Source organism: Malus sylvestris, chromosome 10, assembly GCF_916048215.2.
Source record: "Malus sylvestris chromosome 10, drMalSylv7.2, whole genome shotgun sequence".
Classification (NCBI taxonomy): domain Eukaryota; kingdom Viridiplantae; phylum Streptophyta; class Magnoliopsida; order Rosales; family Rosaceae; genus Malus; species Malus sylvestris.
Genome location: NC_062269.1, coordinates 23,419,212 through 23,436,609, shown reverse-complemented (window position 1 = coordinate 23,436,609; position 17,398 = coordinate 23,419,212). Strand labels below are relative to the sequence as shown.

Here is a 17,398-nt window from a genome sequence, read left to right as displayed (position 1 = left end):
TGTAAGCAGATGTTTAAATTTTGTGCTTCTGCAAAACAGTCTGTAATAACGAAAATGGTTTTACATTAATCATATGATAAATCAACAAAGAATATCTAATTAAGAATACAATTTCTTGTATAGACGAACTGAAAATTAACATTAATTACGATTAATGAACGCCTTGCCAGTTACAAGTTAGACCGATCGGGTGCAAAGTCTCAAGAAACATAGGAAAATTTGTATCGAAGAATTAAGAAACAAAATCTCAACATAAAAATTGCAAGTAGCTTGCAAAGTAAATGGTTTGCATGCCTAAATCAAACCAATCCAAGTATGATTTGAACCCTAAACCGAACCAGACCGTAGTAATGAGCGCACTTTTTCGCTTTCTTTTTTCTTCTCGCCTTCGTGAGAAGTTGAGGGTTTGAAGAGTTGGTTGAGAAACAAATAAATTGCAAATCAGAAACTAATCAGAAAGATAATGTAAAAAAAATATATTAAAATATGATAGACACCCACCATTAGTACATGCGTACAATAATTTGGCTGTTTCGCTAAAAATATGATAGACACCCACCATTCTGCTATGTCCCAGAAAACTGGGTTGTTAATTTTGGATTTCTAACAAAAAATAAAAAGATAGAAATGCTAAAACAACAATTACCAATTTTACAGCAGACTACCTGAACAAAAGTTCTGAAAATACGTAGGGAGTTGATTAGGCTAATCGAACGAAGATTGCATATTCTTCAGATCGTGTTTCCAGAAGCAGAAATTGCACATATAGTAGGGCAGAAACCTTTTATGCGTTTCAAATTGCAAATGCACATCGGTGGACATGATGATGAAATCGACAAAACAAACCCAGGAGAAAAACTCAGATGCCCATTGCATGGTGAGGATGTTAGGCGATCACTCAGCAAGCTGCACAATTGAAGGTAGGAATTAGGCTAGCTTCATAGTTACAAAAAATATCTGAACTAGTTAAATAACATTCTACACATCCGAACATGTAACACACAAATCCATCACCGACGCTTTACATCACAGATTTAATCTTAGCCCATGCCCATTAACTACTTAAATGCCATCACCATGCGTCAACATATTTAACAAAGCACTGTGAAGAAACAACAATCCCAACTCCGTTTCATCGGGACATTCCGAACTAAATAGGTACTAAGTTGTCGTTGCAGCATATGCCTCCACGGGAGTCAAGCTCAAAGTGACAGGTATTTCATGGGCTATCCACTCTAAAATACGGGGTCTGAAATTAAATTTACTTTACCAGAAAAAAACAGCATAAGTAAGCCCTAGCATCTAGTTTTGGGGAGTTAAGACATTATTTTAAGGTTGGCATTGCCATTTTATGATTGTACTAACGGTTTTTTGTATAAAGTATATAACTTAGGTAGACTACTGCAACTAATTATCACACAAGCAATGACTGTATATATATCCGAGACGAAACTCAACCTGATTTAGAGGATTATCCGGAGATTTCTTCCAAAGCTTCCATATCATATCCTTGTATTGGTTGTGTGTAAGACCTGGTTTCTCTTCCTTCAGCCTCGGGAGCTCAGCTTCTTCAAAAGCCTACAATTATTACACGAAATTGTCACAAGAAATCACTATGTCAAAATTTCATAAGACCGAAGCGGTAAACACCAAGAGATAAGATTGATTAGGCTGACTTATCAACGAAAGTTTTAAAAAGACATAGTTGGAAAAGTTCCATGGCTCTTAACAAAAGAAATCAGTGATCCTAAGAATATGACTTAGCTTCTACCAATCCCCACCTAAAATTATTATACTTCAAGAAACGCCAACAATTAACATTATACTTCATTAGCAGATGACAACACTGTCCTGTAGAAGTGGGGCAGGAACAACAATTTTACCAAAATCATATTTTAAGTTGCCGTTCCAGAAGAGGGATCACACATTAGATACATTCGTCAGTCTACACAAAAAAACATGCATTTGATATCAAATTTTATGCACAGAGCACACTACATCATAATTGGTGCAACGTGAATTCCTTTTATTGGACCCTGGCTGGAAATTACTGAGATCGTGAGTATAAAGAATGATTCTGAAAGCCCAAGTTCATAGCTTTAAGCTACATTTGAGCACCATGATGAAACGGAAAGTGCTCAGGACTGGATAGGCAACCCATCCGTCCAAAAGAGGTGTTGTACTAACGATTCACACTGCTAAGATTTCAGAGCCAACACAAGCAATCAAGCACACTCATACACACCGACACTTAGAGTAGCTGATCACGACCAACTGAGCAAAATGGACATCATCGCAACTGACACTTAGAAGGCTTTCATTTGCGCTTTCATTTGCATTCCTTCGTATGGCATGTTTTTAATGCCGAGTCGGATTCCTTACTCAGATAATACCCAGAGCTTCAAGCTAGTACAGTACCATTCCTAATTCCTAAAGCTCAGTTATTCGATACAAACTACAACAATTCTTTTCCGAATCCGAATGCATTAGATTTTAGGTTTCAAAGCTATCAAGGAAAGCATTACTATCCAAAACGAAATTGAAACCGATGTAATCCAGTACCCCTAACCAAACAAACCCTAAATTCTCCCAATAACAAAAAAAAATACACCGCACCTTAAACGAAGCCTTGAGCCTCCTCTCCGGGTGCCGATCCACCGGCAAGCTCTCCGCCACGGACATCTTCGCAACCGCCTCCTCCACCGACCTAGCCTCAATAAAAGAATCATCCCGATTCTTATTCTCTACCACCACCATCCTCTCATACTCCTCCTCCTCGGCCGTACGGCTCTGCTTCTTCTTCACCTCATCCGATTTCTTCTCCAACGCCGCCTGCTCCTCCTCTTTCCGCCGTCTCAGCTCGGCCTCGGTCACCTTAGGAACCGGGATCGTGACTCGGCCGACCTTCTTATCGGGCTTCTTTGCCGCCTTTTCGAGCTCCTTCTCCTCCAGCTCCGCCAATCGGCGGGCCTCGGCTTTCCGCGCGGCGGCCTCCGCCCGCTTCTCGGATTCTTCCTCGCGCTTCTTGGCAGCGCGGGACTTGCTGCCCTCCGCCTCGCGCCAGTACTGCTCGTCCTTCTCGCGAGACTCGCGCTCCTTGCGCTCGGCTTCGGTGGAGCTCTTCCGAGCCTTGGCGGCCTCCGCCTTGCTGTTCACACCCATCTTTTTCGGCATGTTTTTCGTGCACACGCTTTAGGGTTTTGATCGTCTGCGACGACTGTGGTGATATTCTCCGACTCCGTTCAACAGCGATGTGATGTGAAGAGTTACTGGGACTCTGGGAACGTGTTCCGTTCACAGACAGCGACGGGACAAAAATAAAAGGCGGTTGCGGTTTATGGGTAGCAAGCTAAGTGGGCCTTAACTGGGCTAAATCAAGAGGCCCAAAATGTTGAATCTAGACTCGCGCTGCTTAATAAGCAAAAGGCTAGCCTAAATTCCATCCTCCCCGATGACAAATCAATTATTTCCCTAACCATGCTACAATTTTCCCCAAGTGCCTATTAAGCCTTAACATTTTTTTCGTTTGAGAAAATGATAATGAGACTCTTTTAAAGTGGGATTTTTCATAGTTATCTATCAAATCACAATTTAACGTTAATTTTCGTGTTAATATTATAAAGGGTAAAAAACTATTTACTACCCTTATGTTTCGTGGTTTTCAACATTTAGTACATCAAGTTTTTTTCGTCTCAGAGTCATACCTAAAATGTAAATTTTGGGACAGTCTCATACATCCGTTAGTCAAACTGTTAAATGTGCCGTTAATTGTGACGTGGCGCCCATGTGAACAATGAATGGGCGCCACGTGTCAGCCATGTTTTTTTTTTCTTTATTTCTTCTTTCTTCTTTCTTCTTCTTCTTCCTCTGACTGCAACTTTTTTTTTTCTCCTTCCTTCCTCCTTCTTCCTTCCCATTCTTCTCCTTCTTCCTCCTCCTTCCTCCTTCTTCCTTCTTCCTTCTCCTTCCTCCTTCTTCCTTCCTCTTCTTCTTCTTCTTCCTCCGAATCTGCCCAAATTCGATTTTTTTTTTTTCTTCCTTCTTCTTCTCCTTCCTCCTTCCTCCTTCCTCCTTCCTCCTTCTTCCTTCTTCCTTCCCCTTCTTCTCCTTCTTCCTTCTTCCTCCTTCTTCTTCCTTCTTCTTCCTCCGAATCTGGGGAAGATGAAGTTTTTTTTTTTTTTTTTTGAGGAAGATGAAGAAGAATGAAGAAAGAAGAAGGAGAAGAAGGGGAAGGAAGAAGGAGGAAGGAAGAAGGAGAAGGAGAAGGAAGAAGAAGGAGGAAGAAGAAGAAAGAAGAAAAAAAAAAGTTGCAGTCGGAGGAAGAAGAAGAAGAAGAAAGAAGAAAAAAAAAAGCCGAATCTGGGCAGATTCGGAGGAAGAAGAAGAAGAAGAAGAAGAGGAAGGAAGAAGGAGGAAAATAAATAAATAAATAAAAACTTCCCCAGATTTGGAGGAAGAAGGAGAAGGAGAAGGAGAAGAAGGGGAAGGAAGAAGGAGGAAGAAGAAGGAAGAAGAAGAAAGAAGAAGAAAAAAAACCGAATCTGGGCAGATTCGGAGGAAGAAGAAGGAAGAAGGAGGAAGGAGGAAGAAGAAGGAAAAAAAAAAACTTCCCCAGATTCGGAGGAAGAAGAAGAAGAAGAAGAAGAAGAAGAAGAAAGAGAAAGAAAAAAAAACGTGGCTGACACGTGGCGCCCAATCATTGTCCACATGGGCGCCACGTCACAATTAACGGCAGATTTAACATTTTGACTAATGGATGTATGAGACTATTCCAAAATTTACACTTTAGGTATAACTCTGAGACGAAAAAAACTTGATCTACTAAATGTTGAAAACCATGAAAAATGAGGGTAGTAAACAGTCTTTTATCCTATTATAAAACATTATGAAGAAAAAAATATAAGGTGACAAAGAGTCCATAGAAAGTCCCACTTTTAAGAGAGTCATCTTACCATTTCTCTTTGCCATAATATTGAATTGTCATAGTGAGCTCGTTGGAACCTTTTTCTTTATATAAATGATAATACGGAGAGATTGAAATGCCCTTGTATTGATTATCGAACTTTTTGGAATTTTTGAGTTCTTGGTTTTTTGGGGGTTGTGTTTGTGTATTTCATTTTTTATGCCTAATGTCATGTGCAAGTCGCATAATCGCTTTCAATGGTGATCCTAACATGTTCGGATTTTGCTTGAAAGAATTGTAATCTATTTAAGGATGTAAAATGATAAAAGTTTATAATTAGGTTAAGTTTGGACTCAAGTGATTAAAAGTATTTATCTTTTTATCTGAAATCTTAAATTTGGTTCCCTTATCTCAGTATCATAATGACCAAGAATTCTTTGGAAAACCATTAGCCTCCATAGAGCATCAAAAGGGAAAGTTGTCATGGGTGGAGAAAGAAGTAAAACAACCTCTGTTTCCCCTCCTCTCTACTCATTATCTTTTTGCAACGCAGCAGCGATCTTTGTTTTATTTACAGTTCCTTATCGAAGTTGCAGTTGCTTACATTCAAAAAGTGTTCCCTCCAAGTTGATTGGTAGTTATGTGCACATAATCTCTTATATGGCACGGCATGAGGTACTTGTCACACCCTACATATTTGCACAATATGGTTGCTTCTAAATTGGCCAACTCGACGGCATTATTATTTATTTTAAGTCTTTTTGGTTTGAGAAGGGCCTCAAATTTCATCTCTAGTACTATTTTAAAAGTTTTTACTTTTCCATAAGTTCTAATAAAACCATTATCGTTTCATTGTTAAAAATTCAAACAAATAATCACAAATCATGAAAAATTTTAACACATATCTACTCGCAGTTTAAATGTTGAACGAATATGAAAGGGTTAGGTCCATAATGCATATGAGTCAACAGCTGAAGATTATTAGTTGGGTTAATCTTAGTTTACTACTCTAAAATTTTTTGGTTTTCAACATTTGGTCCTTAAAGTTTCTTCATAGTACCTAAAATCATAATTTTAGGACACTTTCATATATCCATTAAGATTGTTGTTAAATTATCCATTAACTGGTGACGTGGCATCCATGTGGATAATAACTAGACGTCACGTGTTAATATGGGACCTATGTAAAGTCATTGTCCACTTGGATGCCACATTACTAGTTAACGGCTAATTTAATAGCAACCTTAACGAATGTATGAAAGTATCCCAAAATTATGACTTTAGGTACCACTCTGGGATAAAAAAATGAACTTTCATGAAAAGGGCTTGAACTAAGTTTATTTTAATAAAAAAAACCATGATATAACTTTATTTAATTGAAAAGACTTAAATTTTAATGAAAAACCCTTAAATTTTAATAAAAAGACAAAAGAACTTAAATTTTAATGAAAAAGACATAATTTTAAAATTAAAAAAAATAATAATAATGCGCTGACCCATGTGTCCTCACACTGTTTATGAAATTTCTATACTATTTATGAAACTTACTGCACTATTTATGAAAACTTATACACTGTTTATGAAACTTAATACACTGTTCATGAAACTTAACGGTACTACAGTCTTCTTCCTCTTCTTGAATTTTCTTAGCACATTCTCACATTCCAAATACATTTTCTTCAATACTCATCAAATTTTCTCTGAATGTTTTTTTTATCAGTTTATATGGGGGGATGCGCCCACTCTCTCCCTCTTTTCCCTCATTATTGAAAAAATTCACTTAAATTAGTTAAATGGGATTTATCCCATATCCGGGCCACTATCTCCCTCTCTTCCGTCATTATTTTCTGAACCTTCTCTGAAACTCTCTCTCTTTCGAACTCAATCTCTCTAGCACCGAGAGAAGAAAGCTCTCACTCTCCCACTTACCTTCACAAATCAACCCCAAACTTAGCATATTTGAAGTCTGTGGGATGCAAAGATCACAATGGTGGTCTTACATGTGGGATCAGTGCAGTGTGGACCTTGGCACCATTAATGCCCAAGAGCTTGAAGCTCTCAAACTCAAACCTAGGTGAGGTCTCTACTTACTTTTGAATTTCTATGTTTTAATTTCACTATGCTGCACTTTGTGATGCTAATTTTGCGTTGAAACTCGAGGGTTTCAACCTTTGCAACTTATGCGCATACAAACCCCAGCCCTGACGACAAATTCCAGCAAAATGTCGTCAAGTTTGAAGTTAGCTGGTGTTGGTAATGCATCCATTCTCTCTCTTGTTTCTGGGATGTTTGGATGAAGGATTTGTTGTATCAGTTTATATGGGGAGATGCACCCAGCACAAGTTGGGTTCTTTATGTTTTTTTTTTAATTATTTTTTAGTCCTTATCATTAAATAAAGTTAGTGGATGGTTTTTTATTAAAGTGTAAAGATTTGAAGCCCTTTTCATTAGTTTTTCTTAAAAAAAAACTTTATGTACCAAATGTTGAAAACCAAAAAATTTCAGAATAGTAAATTGAGATTAACCCCTATTAATTTGTACTAGTCATTAGGATTGTTAATTATCTTAATCTTCCCATCATTAACTCCAAATCTCTGAAAAAATTCAAAGCCAATTAATGTCCTGACCAAATAACAACTTAAAAAATACAATAAAAAATTATCCACTAAGAAAATTCAAAGAGTGGGTCAATTAATATTCCCGAACACTCTACGGTGATCCTCACCTAAAATTTATGTGGGTCCCACTATGTTATCACCGATTATTGGTTGAGATTTGATTTGACAAGATGATGAGTGAATGACAATTGTCAAAACCGTACGCCACCATGCATTTTAGCAGCGACAAGCTTGATTCGATACCTTTAGAGCATTTTCAGTAACTCTCAATGAACAGTAATTAATTAAGTGCATTTCTATTCCTAAACTGAATATGCAAGACAATTTGTATTAAAATATTAGTATTTTTTATTTTACAAATTATAAAATTATAATTTTATTTTTAATTTCGAATAATAATAAAAGATTGGTTAAAAGTATTTAAAAAGATTGAAATGTAGTGTTAAGTAAAAGAACATTTTTAGATATTTATTGAAAGAAATTATAATTTTTTATATTTTCAATTAGTTTTTTTATTTATAATTTTTTTGTTATTTCTATAATTTTTTAATAATTTAAATTGTCACTAACGTTATTATGACGTCACATAGACGTAGCGCTAGCCTAGGCGATTATTGCCTTTCTCCATTGGGTGCACCTTAACTCCAATTACTTGGGTGGGTTGGAGTGTTTTGGGGAAGGGAGAGAGTGGATTGGGTTGCCTATTTGCAAGGCAATAAACAACGGTGGAGTTGCTCTTAATGACGCCAAATAGATATATGTACAAGAAGTATAATAATATACTTAATTTGAAGATAAATTTTTCTAACCAATTGTATTATCACATATGATATGCTAGGTAGTGTTTCGATGTGTACCGAGTCATGTTCCTACCATACTGAAAAATATTTTGGTTAATCTCAGTTTATTACTCTGAAGTTTATTGATTTTCAACATTTGGTACATGAAGTTTTTTTCGTCCCAATCTGGTACTTAAAGTCATAATTTTGAGACATTTTCATACATCCATTAAGCTTCTCGTCATGACCTCCGTTAACTTATGATGTGGCGCCCATGTGGACAATGACTAGGTTCCACGTGTCAATATGGGGCCCACATGAATATTAAAAATTATTTTTAAAAAATCTGGGCCCTACCTCACCCCTCCTTCCTTCTCCCTTCCTTCTCTTCCCTACATCCACTCTCCCCGCACATCCACCCATTTGCCCCCGACCCTCTCCCCTTATTCTCCCTCCATTCTCTCATCTGCACCCACCTTCCCTGCGCACCCGCCTATCTACCCACTCTTCTTCCACCTATCTGGGTATGACGCAGGCCTCGCCGCCACACAGATGGGTTGGTGTTATCGAAGGTTAATCACGGTGGCAGTGGATCAACAGAGCCAGTAGCAGATCGGCGCTTCGGAGATAACGAATCACCGTCTCGATCACTTAATGATCTTGATCTTGAAGGCCTTGGTGACAGCGACGGGTTTGGAGGTTTCAAATACGACGATGAACGATCTGATAGGAGGAATTGGGTGAAGAGGGTGGATGAGAAAGAAGGGAGGGGATGTGAAGAGGGTGAGGGTGGGCAGTGGCGGATTCATAATTTTAAACTCGGGGGGTCCCAATAATAAAAGTCAAAAAATTTATAGACAAAAATAACATTGAAAAGTTAAATATAATACATTTCATTCAAAAATCGTATGCAAAACAACTTTACAAGCTATAAAATCGTAATTCAAGCATGCACAACGAGGTTTCATAGTCTGAAAATGTTCCATGACAGCTTCATTACCAATACATGAAAAAATATATTTCTCAATGTAAACAACTAAGCTGTCATTCCCATTGATCTCCTATTTTGTTGCGAAGTTAACCTTTAATGATATTCATAGCTGAAAATGCCCACTCCACTGAAGCGATTGCAACTCATAAAACCAAAGTCAACTGAACAAGCAAATATACATAGGTAAATGTTTGATGCAACCCTTTCTCCACCATTTTCTTAGCAAGATCATTAGTTCCCCACAATTGAGAAAAATCATTATTAGAACGCACAAAATGAATATAAATATCAAGTTGATCTTGAAGTGCCGATCTATCTCGATCCGCGAAATCTTTAGGATACATCTGAGCAAGGCGAACAAGCTTTTCTTTATCAAAAGCTATAAATGAATCATTCGGACTCAAACATACCAAGCAAATAAGCAATTCAGTATTACCTTCAGTGAAGCGATCAATGACCTAAAAAAAGAGTTCCACTTTGTAATGATGACGATTGGTCTTTCTTAGAGTCTTACGCAATGACTTCCCTTGAATGACATATGAATCATCCATATTAGGCACCTCAATTTCATGTTCAACACAAAAAGATGATACTTTATCAACCAAAATATCAAAATTTTCATCATTCCTCATGGAATGTAGTTGTTCTTTACATGCCTTGACTAAAGCCATTGCATTCACAACCTCTTGATCTTTCTTTTGCAATGCTTGTGACAAATCATTTGTAACTCCTAATATAGATTTCATCAAAAAGAGGAGGAACACAAACTAAAAAATTATAAATCTTTTAATAACCTTTTTGCTTCACCAACACTATCATTGAAGCAATCTTCAACAATCATGTCAAGCATATCCACTGCAGATAAGAACATTGTAATCAAACTAATCAAAGCACCATAATGTGAATTCCATAGTGTATCACCAGCACATTTGAGACTAGTTTCTTGATTTAACCCTTGCCCCGTTTCAAGACAATCATTTTCAATATCTTTCATGAGATTTTCTTGTTGTTTCTCTCTAAGTGCATCGCGATGCTTACATGAGCATCTAACAACATTAATCAAACTATTAGTCAATGTGAAAAAAGCAGCAACATCGGAGTTTTTCTTTGCTACGACAACAAGAGCTAATCATAGTTGATGACAAAATAATCAACATAGAATGCACAACTTTCTTCATCCAAATTTTTTTTAAGGCCATTGAACTCACCTCTCATATTACTCGCGCCATCATAACCTTGACCTCATAGGTTGGAGTAGCTCAAATCATGTAGTTTGAAGAACTCATCAATGGACTCCTTTAGTTTACTTGAAGTTGTTTCGGTAACATGTTGAACTCCCATGAACCTTTCAATTACTTGACCTTTGTTGTTCACATAACAAAACCACCGCCATTTGCTTTTTTGTTGAAATATCATGTGATTCATCTACCATTATAGAAAAGAATTTACTCTCTTTTACTTCATTCATAATAGCCTTAATGGTTTTGAAGGCACATGAATTGACAATATCTTTTTTAATTGAATGAGCTATTAGCTTGAGATTTCCCAGAGCATTTTCCAACACAACTTCCTTTATTTTCTCATCATGATCTGCAAGGAATTGCAAGAGCTCTAAATAATTCTCCCTATTATTTGAAGTGTCATTTTTATCTTGGCCACGAAAAGGAAGGCCTTGTCGCGACAAGAACTTAGTACAATCTATTGATGCATTCAAGCAAAGACGATATTTCATACACTCTTCTTCTGGAGTTTGATCACAACTGCTTCAATATATGTCTTTTGGTTCATTAGATAACTAGCCGCTTCTCTAGCTTTATTGTGGAAACTACCAATAGGACAACATGTTTGTCAAAACATTCTCTTGCATTCTTTCGTTTCTTAAAGCCTTCCACAGTGAAGGCATCGCTTCCTAATTGTAAAAAGTTGATTTTAAAGAGATAGCAATGAAGACAAAATGTCACATCTTTAGATATACTATACTCCAACCGATCATATTCTTCAAACCACGAAACAACAAATCGTCGCTTTTCTTTGCATGCAAAGTGTATGGGAACTCATGCTTTGTAGGCCTACAAGGTCCCATTTGCAAATATGCTATTCGGACCTCATCTTGAATATTAGAAGGATAGTTCTTCATTCAAATTCTTTTTTCCCAGGTCTCTCTCAAGATTATTAAAATCAATGTCACACTCATTTTGTCTTGAGCTCAAACTACCCAAACAAATAGATGGTGCTATTGGCTTTGGCTTGAAAAATCTTTCCATATTTCTTATTTCTAAACTACACATTTAACCAAAAACACAAAACATATACCAATTAACCAATAAACAAAATTTCCATCTAAATTCCAATGATAAAATGAGTATACAAACATAAAACATATCAACAATCATATCAATAAAAATCTCCGTCAATATCTAATATAATTTAATTGAGATTAGATTAGAATACCAAAAAACTTACTTGAATTTTGAACCAAATAGTGGTGGCGTGGAGAATTGAAACAAGTGGAGGTATGATATTGGAGTAATGTAATTATAATGTGGGATTGGGTGAGATTAGAAATTTAGGGTTTTAAAATCGGGGAGTTGCATTGGAATGTGGGTGAATATAAGAAAGATGGGGCATTGGCGGAAAAGCAGATGAGTGGGGAAAGAGGGGACTCTTGGGAAAGATGTGGGGCTAGGCTTTAAAACAATATGGAGTCATAGACAAACGACAACATTTTGTTTCATTGTTTTATTTTTTATTTTTTAAAATTAAAACAATTGGGCAAAACATTGCCATTTTGGACCAATTGTTAAAAATGGTCCCTATTTTCTTTCTTCTCCTCGCGCTGTCTTCTTCTTCGCTACAACAGCACAGACCTTGTGTTCAAGTACGAGGGGACCCCCGAAAAATTTCTAGCAGCGATTTAGGGTAGCCGAGGGGTCTTGGGACCTCCCAGGTCCCTCTGTAGATCCGCCACTAGGGGTGGGTAGGGTACAAAGGTTGAGTGGGTGTAGAGGAAAGAAATGAGGGGAGAGGGTTAGGTCAAGGGAAGATAAAGGAGGGAGAATGAGGGAAGGGTTAGGAGGGATGAGGTAGGATGCCTAGAATTTTAAAAAAAATTTTCAATATTCACGTGGGCCCATATTGACATGTGGCATACAATCATTGTTTACGTGGACGCCACATTATCAGTTAACGAAAGTTCTGACGGAAAATTTAACGGATGTATGAAGTGTCCCAAAATTATGAGTTTAGATACCAAAAAAAGACAAAAAAACTTCATTTACTAAAAATTGAAAATCAAGAAACTTTAAAATAATAAACTGAGATTAACCAAAATATTTCATTTCTTAAGTGAGCGTATCATTATAGTCTTTGTATAACATTGTATACTACCCATACGAACTCCTATATGATACCTTGTTGGCTACACCATGTCAGACGACTCAAACATGTCCGCCGCTCAAGGAGATTCCCTCCGGCATGGTCATGCGGGACTCACTCGTATGACAAAAACAAATTAACGGTCTAGATCGTACCATTCAATTCAAAACGTGAATCTGTTCAGAATTTAGAACCTTGTAATTATCAGTGAATACTAATAAATTACACGGAAATAAATTGTTAATAAAGTAATTACCCAGAACAACGAATTACTAATGACTGCAATTAACGAGTTGTACACTGAAAACGAGGTCGTCAAAGGAGAATAATAATCGTCATCTTAGTGATGCGAGCACACGGAAAGCAAACCGCGGACGTCCACACCGTAACTCTCCCCCATACAAGAAAACAAAACACTCCAGTTACCTCTAACCGCCGTTTGGTATCATTCCCACGCGAAATTTCTGAATTCCCTCCCTGTTCCAATCAGGTCCCACCACATACCCTTAAACGTTAGCGAAAAGCGCCACGTCACGCGAGCACAGTAAATCCTCATTCCGCAAAGGGTGGGTCCCGCGGAAAAAGAACCGTGTCGGGTGCCCAAGCTCTGCAGACCAAACGGCGTCACTTTTGCTTTTTGGGACCTCTCCCTCATCATTATCTCCTTCATCATCAACCCCACTGTGGACAATCCCATTGCACTAGCATTTCTAGAGAGGGAGAGAGAGAGAGAGAGAGAGAGTGGAACAGTGTGGTGTGAGAAAACCTGGAAGCACTTTTTTATCCATCACTTCTCAGTTTCTTTGCTCTGCAAACAATCTTCCGACCACGTGAGTGCTGCTGCTTCTGTTTTTCTTATCCCCTGCGGTAGGCTTCAGGGCAGCGAATGTGAGGCTGAGATCTGAGCTTCTACGGACGACGCTCGTTTTGGATCTTTGGACGACAATGGGGAGTGTGTCGTCGGAGGACGGTTCGGACCAGCAGAGCGAGCGATGCGGGAGCTACAGCTTAAGCGCCGACGTGAGCGAGTCGGAGAGTTGTAGCAGCTTCTCGTGCCGGAGGTTCGATGCGGAGGGGGCTTCGAGCTCCATGACGTCGTCGCCGCGACCGGGCGGCGGAAATTTCTTCTTTCAGGCGCCGGTGATGCTTCCGGTGATCGGAGGAAAGGATGTGGTGGCTTGGGATGAGAAGCCGGAGAAACGAAATGCTGATTTGTCTGGTATTATATTTTGTTTTGTTTAAATTTGTTTCTAATTTTAGGGGAAAATGCTGAAAAATGTAGTGAAAATGTTTTGTCCAGTAATTTTCACAACTTGATAAATCAGTGAAAATAATCATTAATTTGTTGCTCCAGCTGAGAAAATTTTGTAGAGATTTGATTCTGTTCTATCTAAGATAATTAACTTTTTTTTTTAAATTATTTTAATTATTTATGGATGTAGAAGTGGAGATGATGAAGGAGAGGTTTGCCAAGCTTCTGCTTGGAGAAGACATGTCAGGAGGAGGAAAAGGAGTCTGCACTGCCCTTGCTATCTCAAATGCCATCACCAATCTCTCTGGTAAGTCACATTCCTTGTGGAAGGTGCAAATTCTTATGCGATTTTGATCGGCATGTTTTCGATCTTACGTTGATGTTCTGTTTTGGAACTCAATTTTCTATATTGGAATGACAGCGACGGTGTTTGGCGAATTATGGAGGTTAGAGCCGCTGAAAGCACAGAGAAAGGCAATGTGGCGCCGGGAAATGGACTGGCTGTTATGTGTGAGTGATTCAATTGTTGAGCTTGTGCCTTCGATACAACAGTTTCCGGGTGGGGGGACATACGAAGTCATGGAAATGCGGCCGCGCTCTGACTTGTATGTGAATCTACCTGCCATTAAGAAGCTTGACGCAATGCTGCTTAGTATGCTAGATGGGTTTTGTGAGACAGAGTTCTGCTATGTTGACAGGGGGATTATTTTGGGGGATTCGAAAGAGGGTGAGGGGTTTATTGGTGGAAGGCCTTCAATTAGGCAAGAAGAGAAGTGGTGGCTGCCTTATCCTAAAGTTCCGCCAAATGGGTTGTCCTTTGAAACAAGGAAGAAATTGCAGCAGTGTAGGGACTGCTGCAACCAGATATTGAAGGCAGCCATGGCGATTAATAGTAGTGTGCTTGCTGAGATGGAAATCCCAAGAGCGTACATGGAGTCGTTGCCCAAGGTATGGGGTTCGACATCTCTTTCCAGGATTCAACATGTGTGCTTACTATATTAGTGACTGACAATGCTGTTTTATTAGCTTTCTTCATATATTTATATGTTTCCTGTCAATATTATTTGAGTTTTAGTTTCTTTTTCTATATGGGATTTAATCTCGGTGAGATGTCACATGTATATCGAGTGATCGAGCTTATATTTCAGTTCCATTCTAAATCATGAGATGAGCTATCTCTAAATCACACGGAAATCCTGTTGGAGATCTTTTGTTATCTTCCCTTAAAAGTTTGTCGTTCATTTTCTTTGTTCATATCGTTTGTGTTGTTCTGCAACTGTTTCCTGTTGTATTTGACTGATTTATAAATGTGTTAATGGTACTCATGTCCTTTTTATAGCTTGGAAGTAGAGCTTTGCAACAATTATACAGCATTAGCAGTGAAAGGAAAAAAAAAAAATTTCCGTAATGGCAGATGGAAATAACGCTCTCGTTCTGTTCTTGTTTGCTTAGTTGTGGCTGATACTGGTGCTGAAACATCTCTCAAATGTGTTATATAGTGAGATTGTAAATAGATGCCAAATATCACCATTAGAAATAACTGTTAATCGTTCGCATTCTACATAAAGTTTTCATTTAGCTGATTTAAAATTTTTTAACGCCATTTTTTTTTTCCATTCATGATAGAAGGGGAAAGATTGTATGGGCGATATCATTTATCGTTACATAGCTGCAGACCAATTTTCACCAGAGCATCTTCTGGATTGCCTGGACTTGTCCTCAGAACATCAAACTCTAGAGATAGCCAATAGAATTGAGGCAGCTGTGCATGTTTGGGCGCAGAAAGACCAGAATAAGCACAATAATCATAAAGCTAAACGGGCATCCTGGGGTGGCAAGGTCAAGGGACTTGTTTCCGATACTGAAAAGAGCCATTTTCTGGCCCAACGAGCAGAGACACTCTTACACAGCCTAAGGCATCGTTTCCCTGGCCTCCCGCAAACTTCACTAGATATGAACAAAATACAATATAACAAGGTACATTTGACTGCATGTTTGCATGTTTTCTCTATCCATCTACGTTAAAACACATAACCATCTATGTTACATTACTTAATATATATCACCTGAACCAGTATGTCGTCCATCAATTTATAAACTCTGGTTTATCAGATATGTTGAATTCCTTCATTTTGAAATTTTTTTACCGTCCAACTTTATTATTGCGCATTATTAGTTACTTTCTAGTTTCCGCACACTGCAATAACTTCCGAATTTCAATATATAAAAGAACAAATCTTCGAAGGATGAAGTTTCTGAAGGATTTTTCTTTTTTGATTTTACAGGACGTGGGGCAGTCAATTCTGGAAAGCTACTCAAGAGTTATGGAGAGTCTGGCCTTTAACGTAATGGCAAGGATAGATGATGTCCTCTTCGTTGACGATGCTACCAAGCGATGTGCTGCTGCGGAATCAGTGTCTATCTTCAGCAGGGGAGGTTTGAGTGGCCTTCCTGTCCAGAAGCGGATGTCACCGAGCCCCTTCTCCATTCAACACACTCCCTATGCGTCTCCACTTGCAACACCGGCGTTCTGTTCCTCCACCCCAGTTATTGGAAGTCCAGGAAGAACACCTCTGTGTGTAAAGCGCAACGTTATAATAGACGACAAGTCAGAGAGATTACTCACAGCTGATTTTGAGAGGGTGTGGTCGTACGCCGGAAGCCTAAGCTCAAGAAGAACAACCGGGGATGCTCCTGAACGGGATTGACTAAGTTAACTTTAGGTCAGTTTAAGGTTAAGTAGGTTCATATTACAAAAAGAAGTTGCAGAGATGGGTCTAAAGCCTAACGCCGGGGTGCTGTTGAGATCCAATGTTGTATATTCTTTATTAGCAATAGAAGTAGGTTGTTTCTCTATAGTTTTGAATCTGATCAGGTAGTAGATGAAGGAAAATGACAATTTTAGTTTAAAGTTGGTTATAAATTTTCGGCATTCTGCATGACGCTTGTAGCTTAAGTAGTTAAAAATCTATCCATGTACTGTGAAGTAAATGTTCAATTTCCCCCTCCCCTAATATCTTTTATATCGAAAATTAAAATCCTTGCATTCCCTTCTTTCCTGAAGGCCCTAGACCTAGGGGGCATCGTTTTGCCTGCAAACTTTGGCAGAAGTTTTGATTGAATCTCTGTTCCTGGAAGCCCTAGATCTAGGGGGCTCGTTTGAATCAAACGAACCAAATTCAACCATTGAATACTAGTTGGGGTTGATTCGGTTAATATTGGTCAAAACCGAATAACAATTGTTTAGTTTGATTCGGTGTTAGTAATGATATTAGTCAAAACAGAACCGAACCAATCTACACCGTTAAATACTAATTGATTCGGTTATATTTTTATGTCAAACCAAATCAAACTGATCTGCAGCCACCCATTCACCGAGGCTTAAAATGAGCTAAATTGAAAACAAAAAAAAGAGCTACTATGTCGAGTTCAATACTCGTTCATCGAAATTGATCCTGTTCGTTGTTACACTTTACCAAA

The 17,398-nt window shown here is 38.2% G+C and overlaps 2 protein-coding genes across 3 annotated transcripts; one reads left to right on the top strand and one right to left on the bottom strand.

The window, feature by feature from the left end:
- Positions 1–466: 466 nt before the first annotated feature.
- Positions 467–3,307, bottom strand: LOC126587283 (uncharacterized). Its single transcript, XM_050252320.1, has 3 exons — positions 2,617–3,307; positions 1,459–1,578; positions 467–906 (listed from the first exon to the last, which is right to left on the bottom strand). The coding sequence occupies exons 1-3, from the start codon at positions 3,172–3,174 to the stop codon at positions 895–897; spliced, it is 690 nt and encodes a 229-aa protein (XP_050108277.1). The 5' UTR covers positions 3,175–3,307; the 3' UTR covers positions 467–894.
- A 10,039-nt stretch (positions 3,308–13,346) lies between these two features.
- Positions 13,347–16,964, top strand: LOC126587276 (rop guanine nucleotide exchange factor 1-like). 2 transcript variants are annotated; one of them, XM_050252317.1, is made up of 5 exons: positions 13,347–13,885; positions 14,109–14,225; positions 14,340–14,866; positions 15,548–15,895; positions 16,204–16,964. In XM_050252317.1, the coding sequence occupies exons 1-5, from the start codon at positions 13,612–13,614 to the stop codon at positions 16,624–16,626; spliced, it is 1,689 nt and encodes a 562-aa protein (XP_050108274.1). In that variant the 5' UTR covers positions 13,347–13,611; the 3' UTR covers positions 16,627–16,964. The 2 variants fall into 2 exon arrangements, with proteins under 2 accessions (XP_050108274.1, XP_050108273.1); XM_050252316.1 differs by having other exon boundaries at positions 13,348–13,885; positions 15,545–15,895.
- The last annotated feature ends 434 nt before the right edge of the window (positions 16,965–17,398 follow it).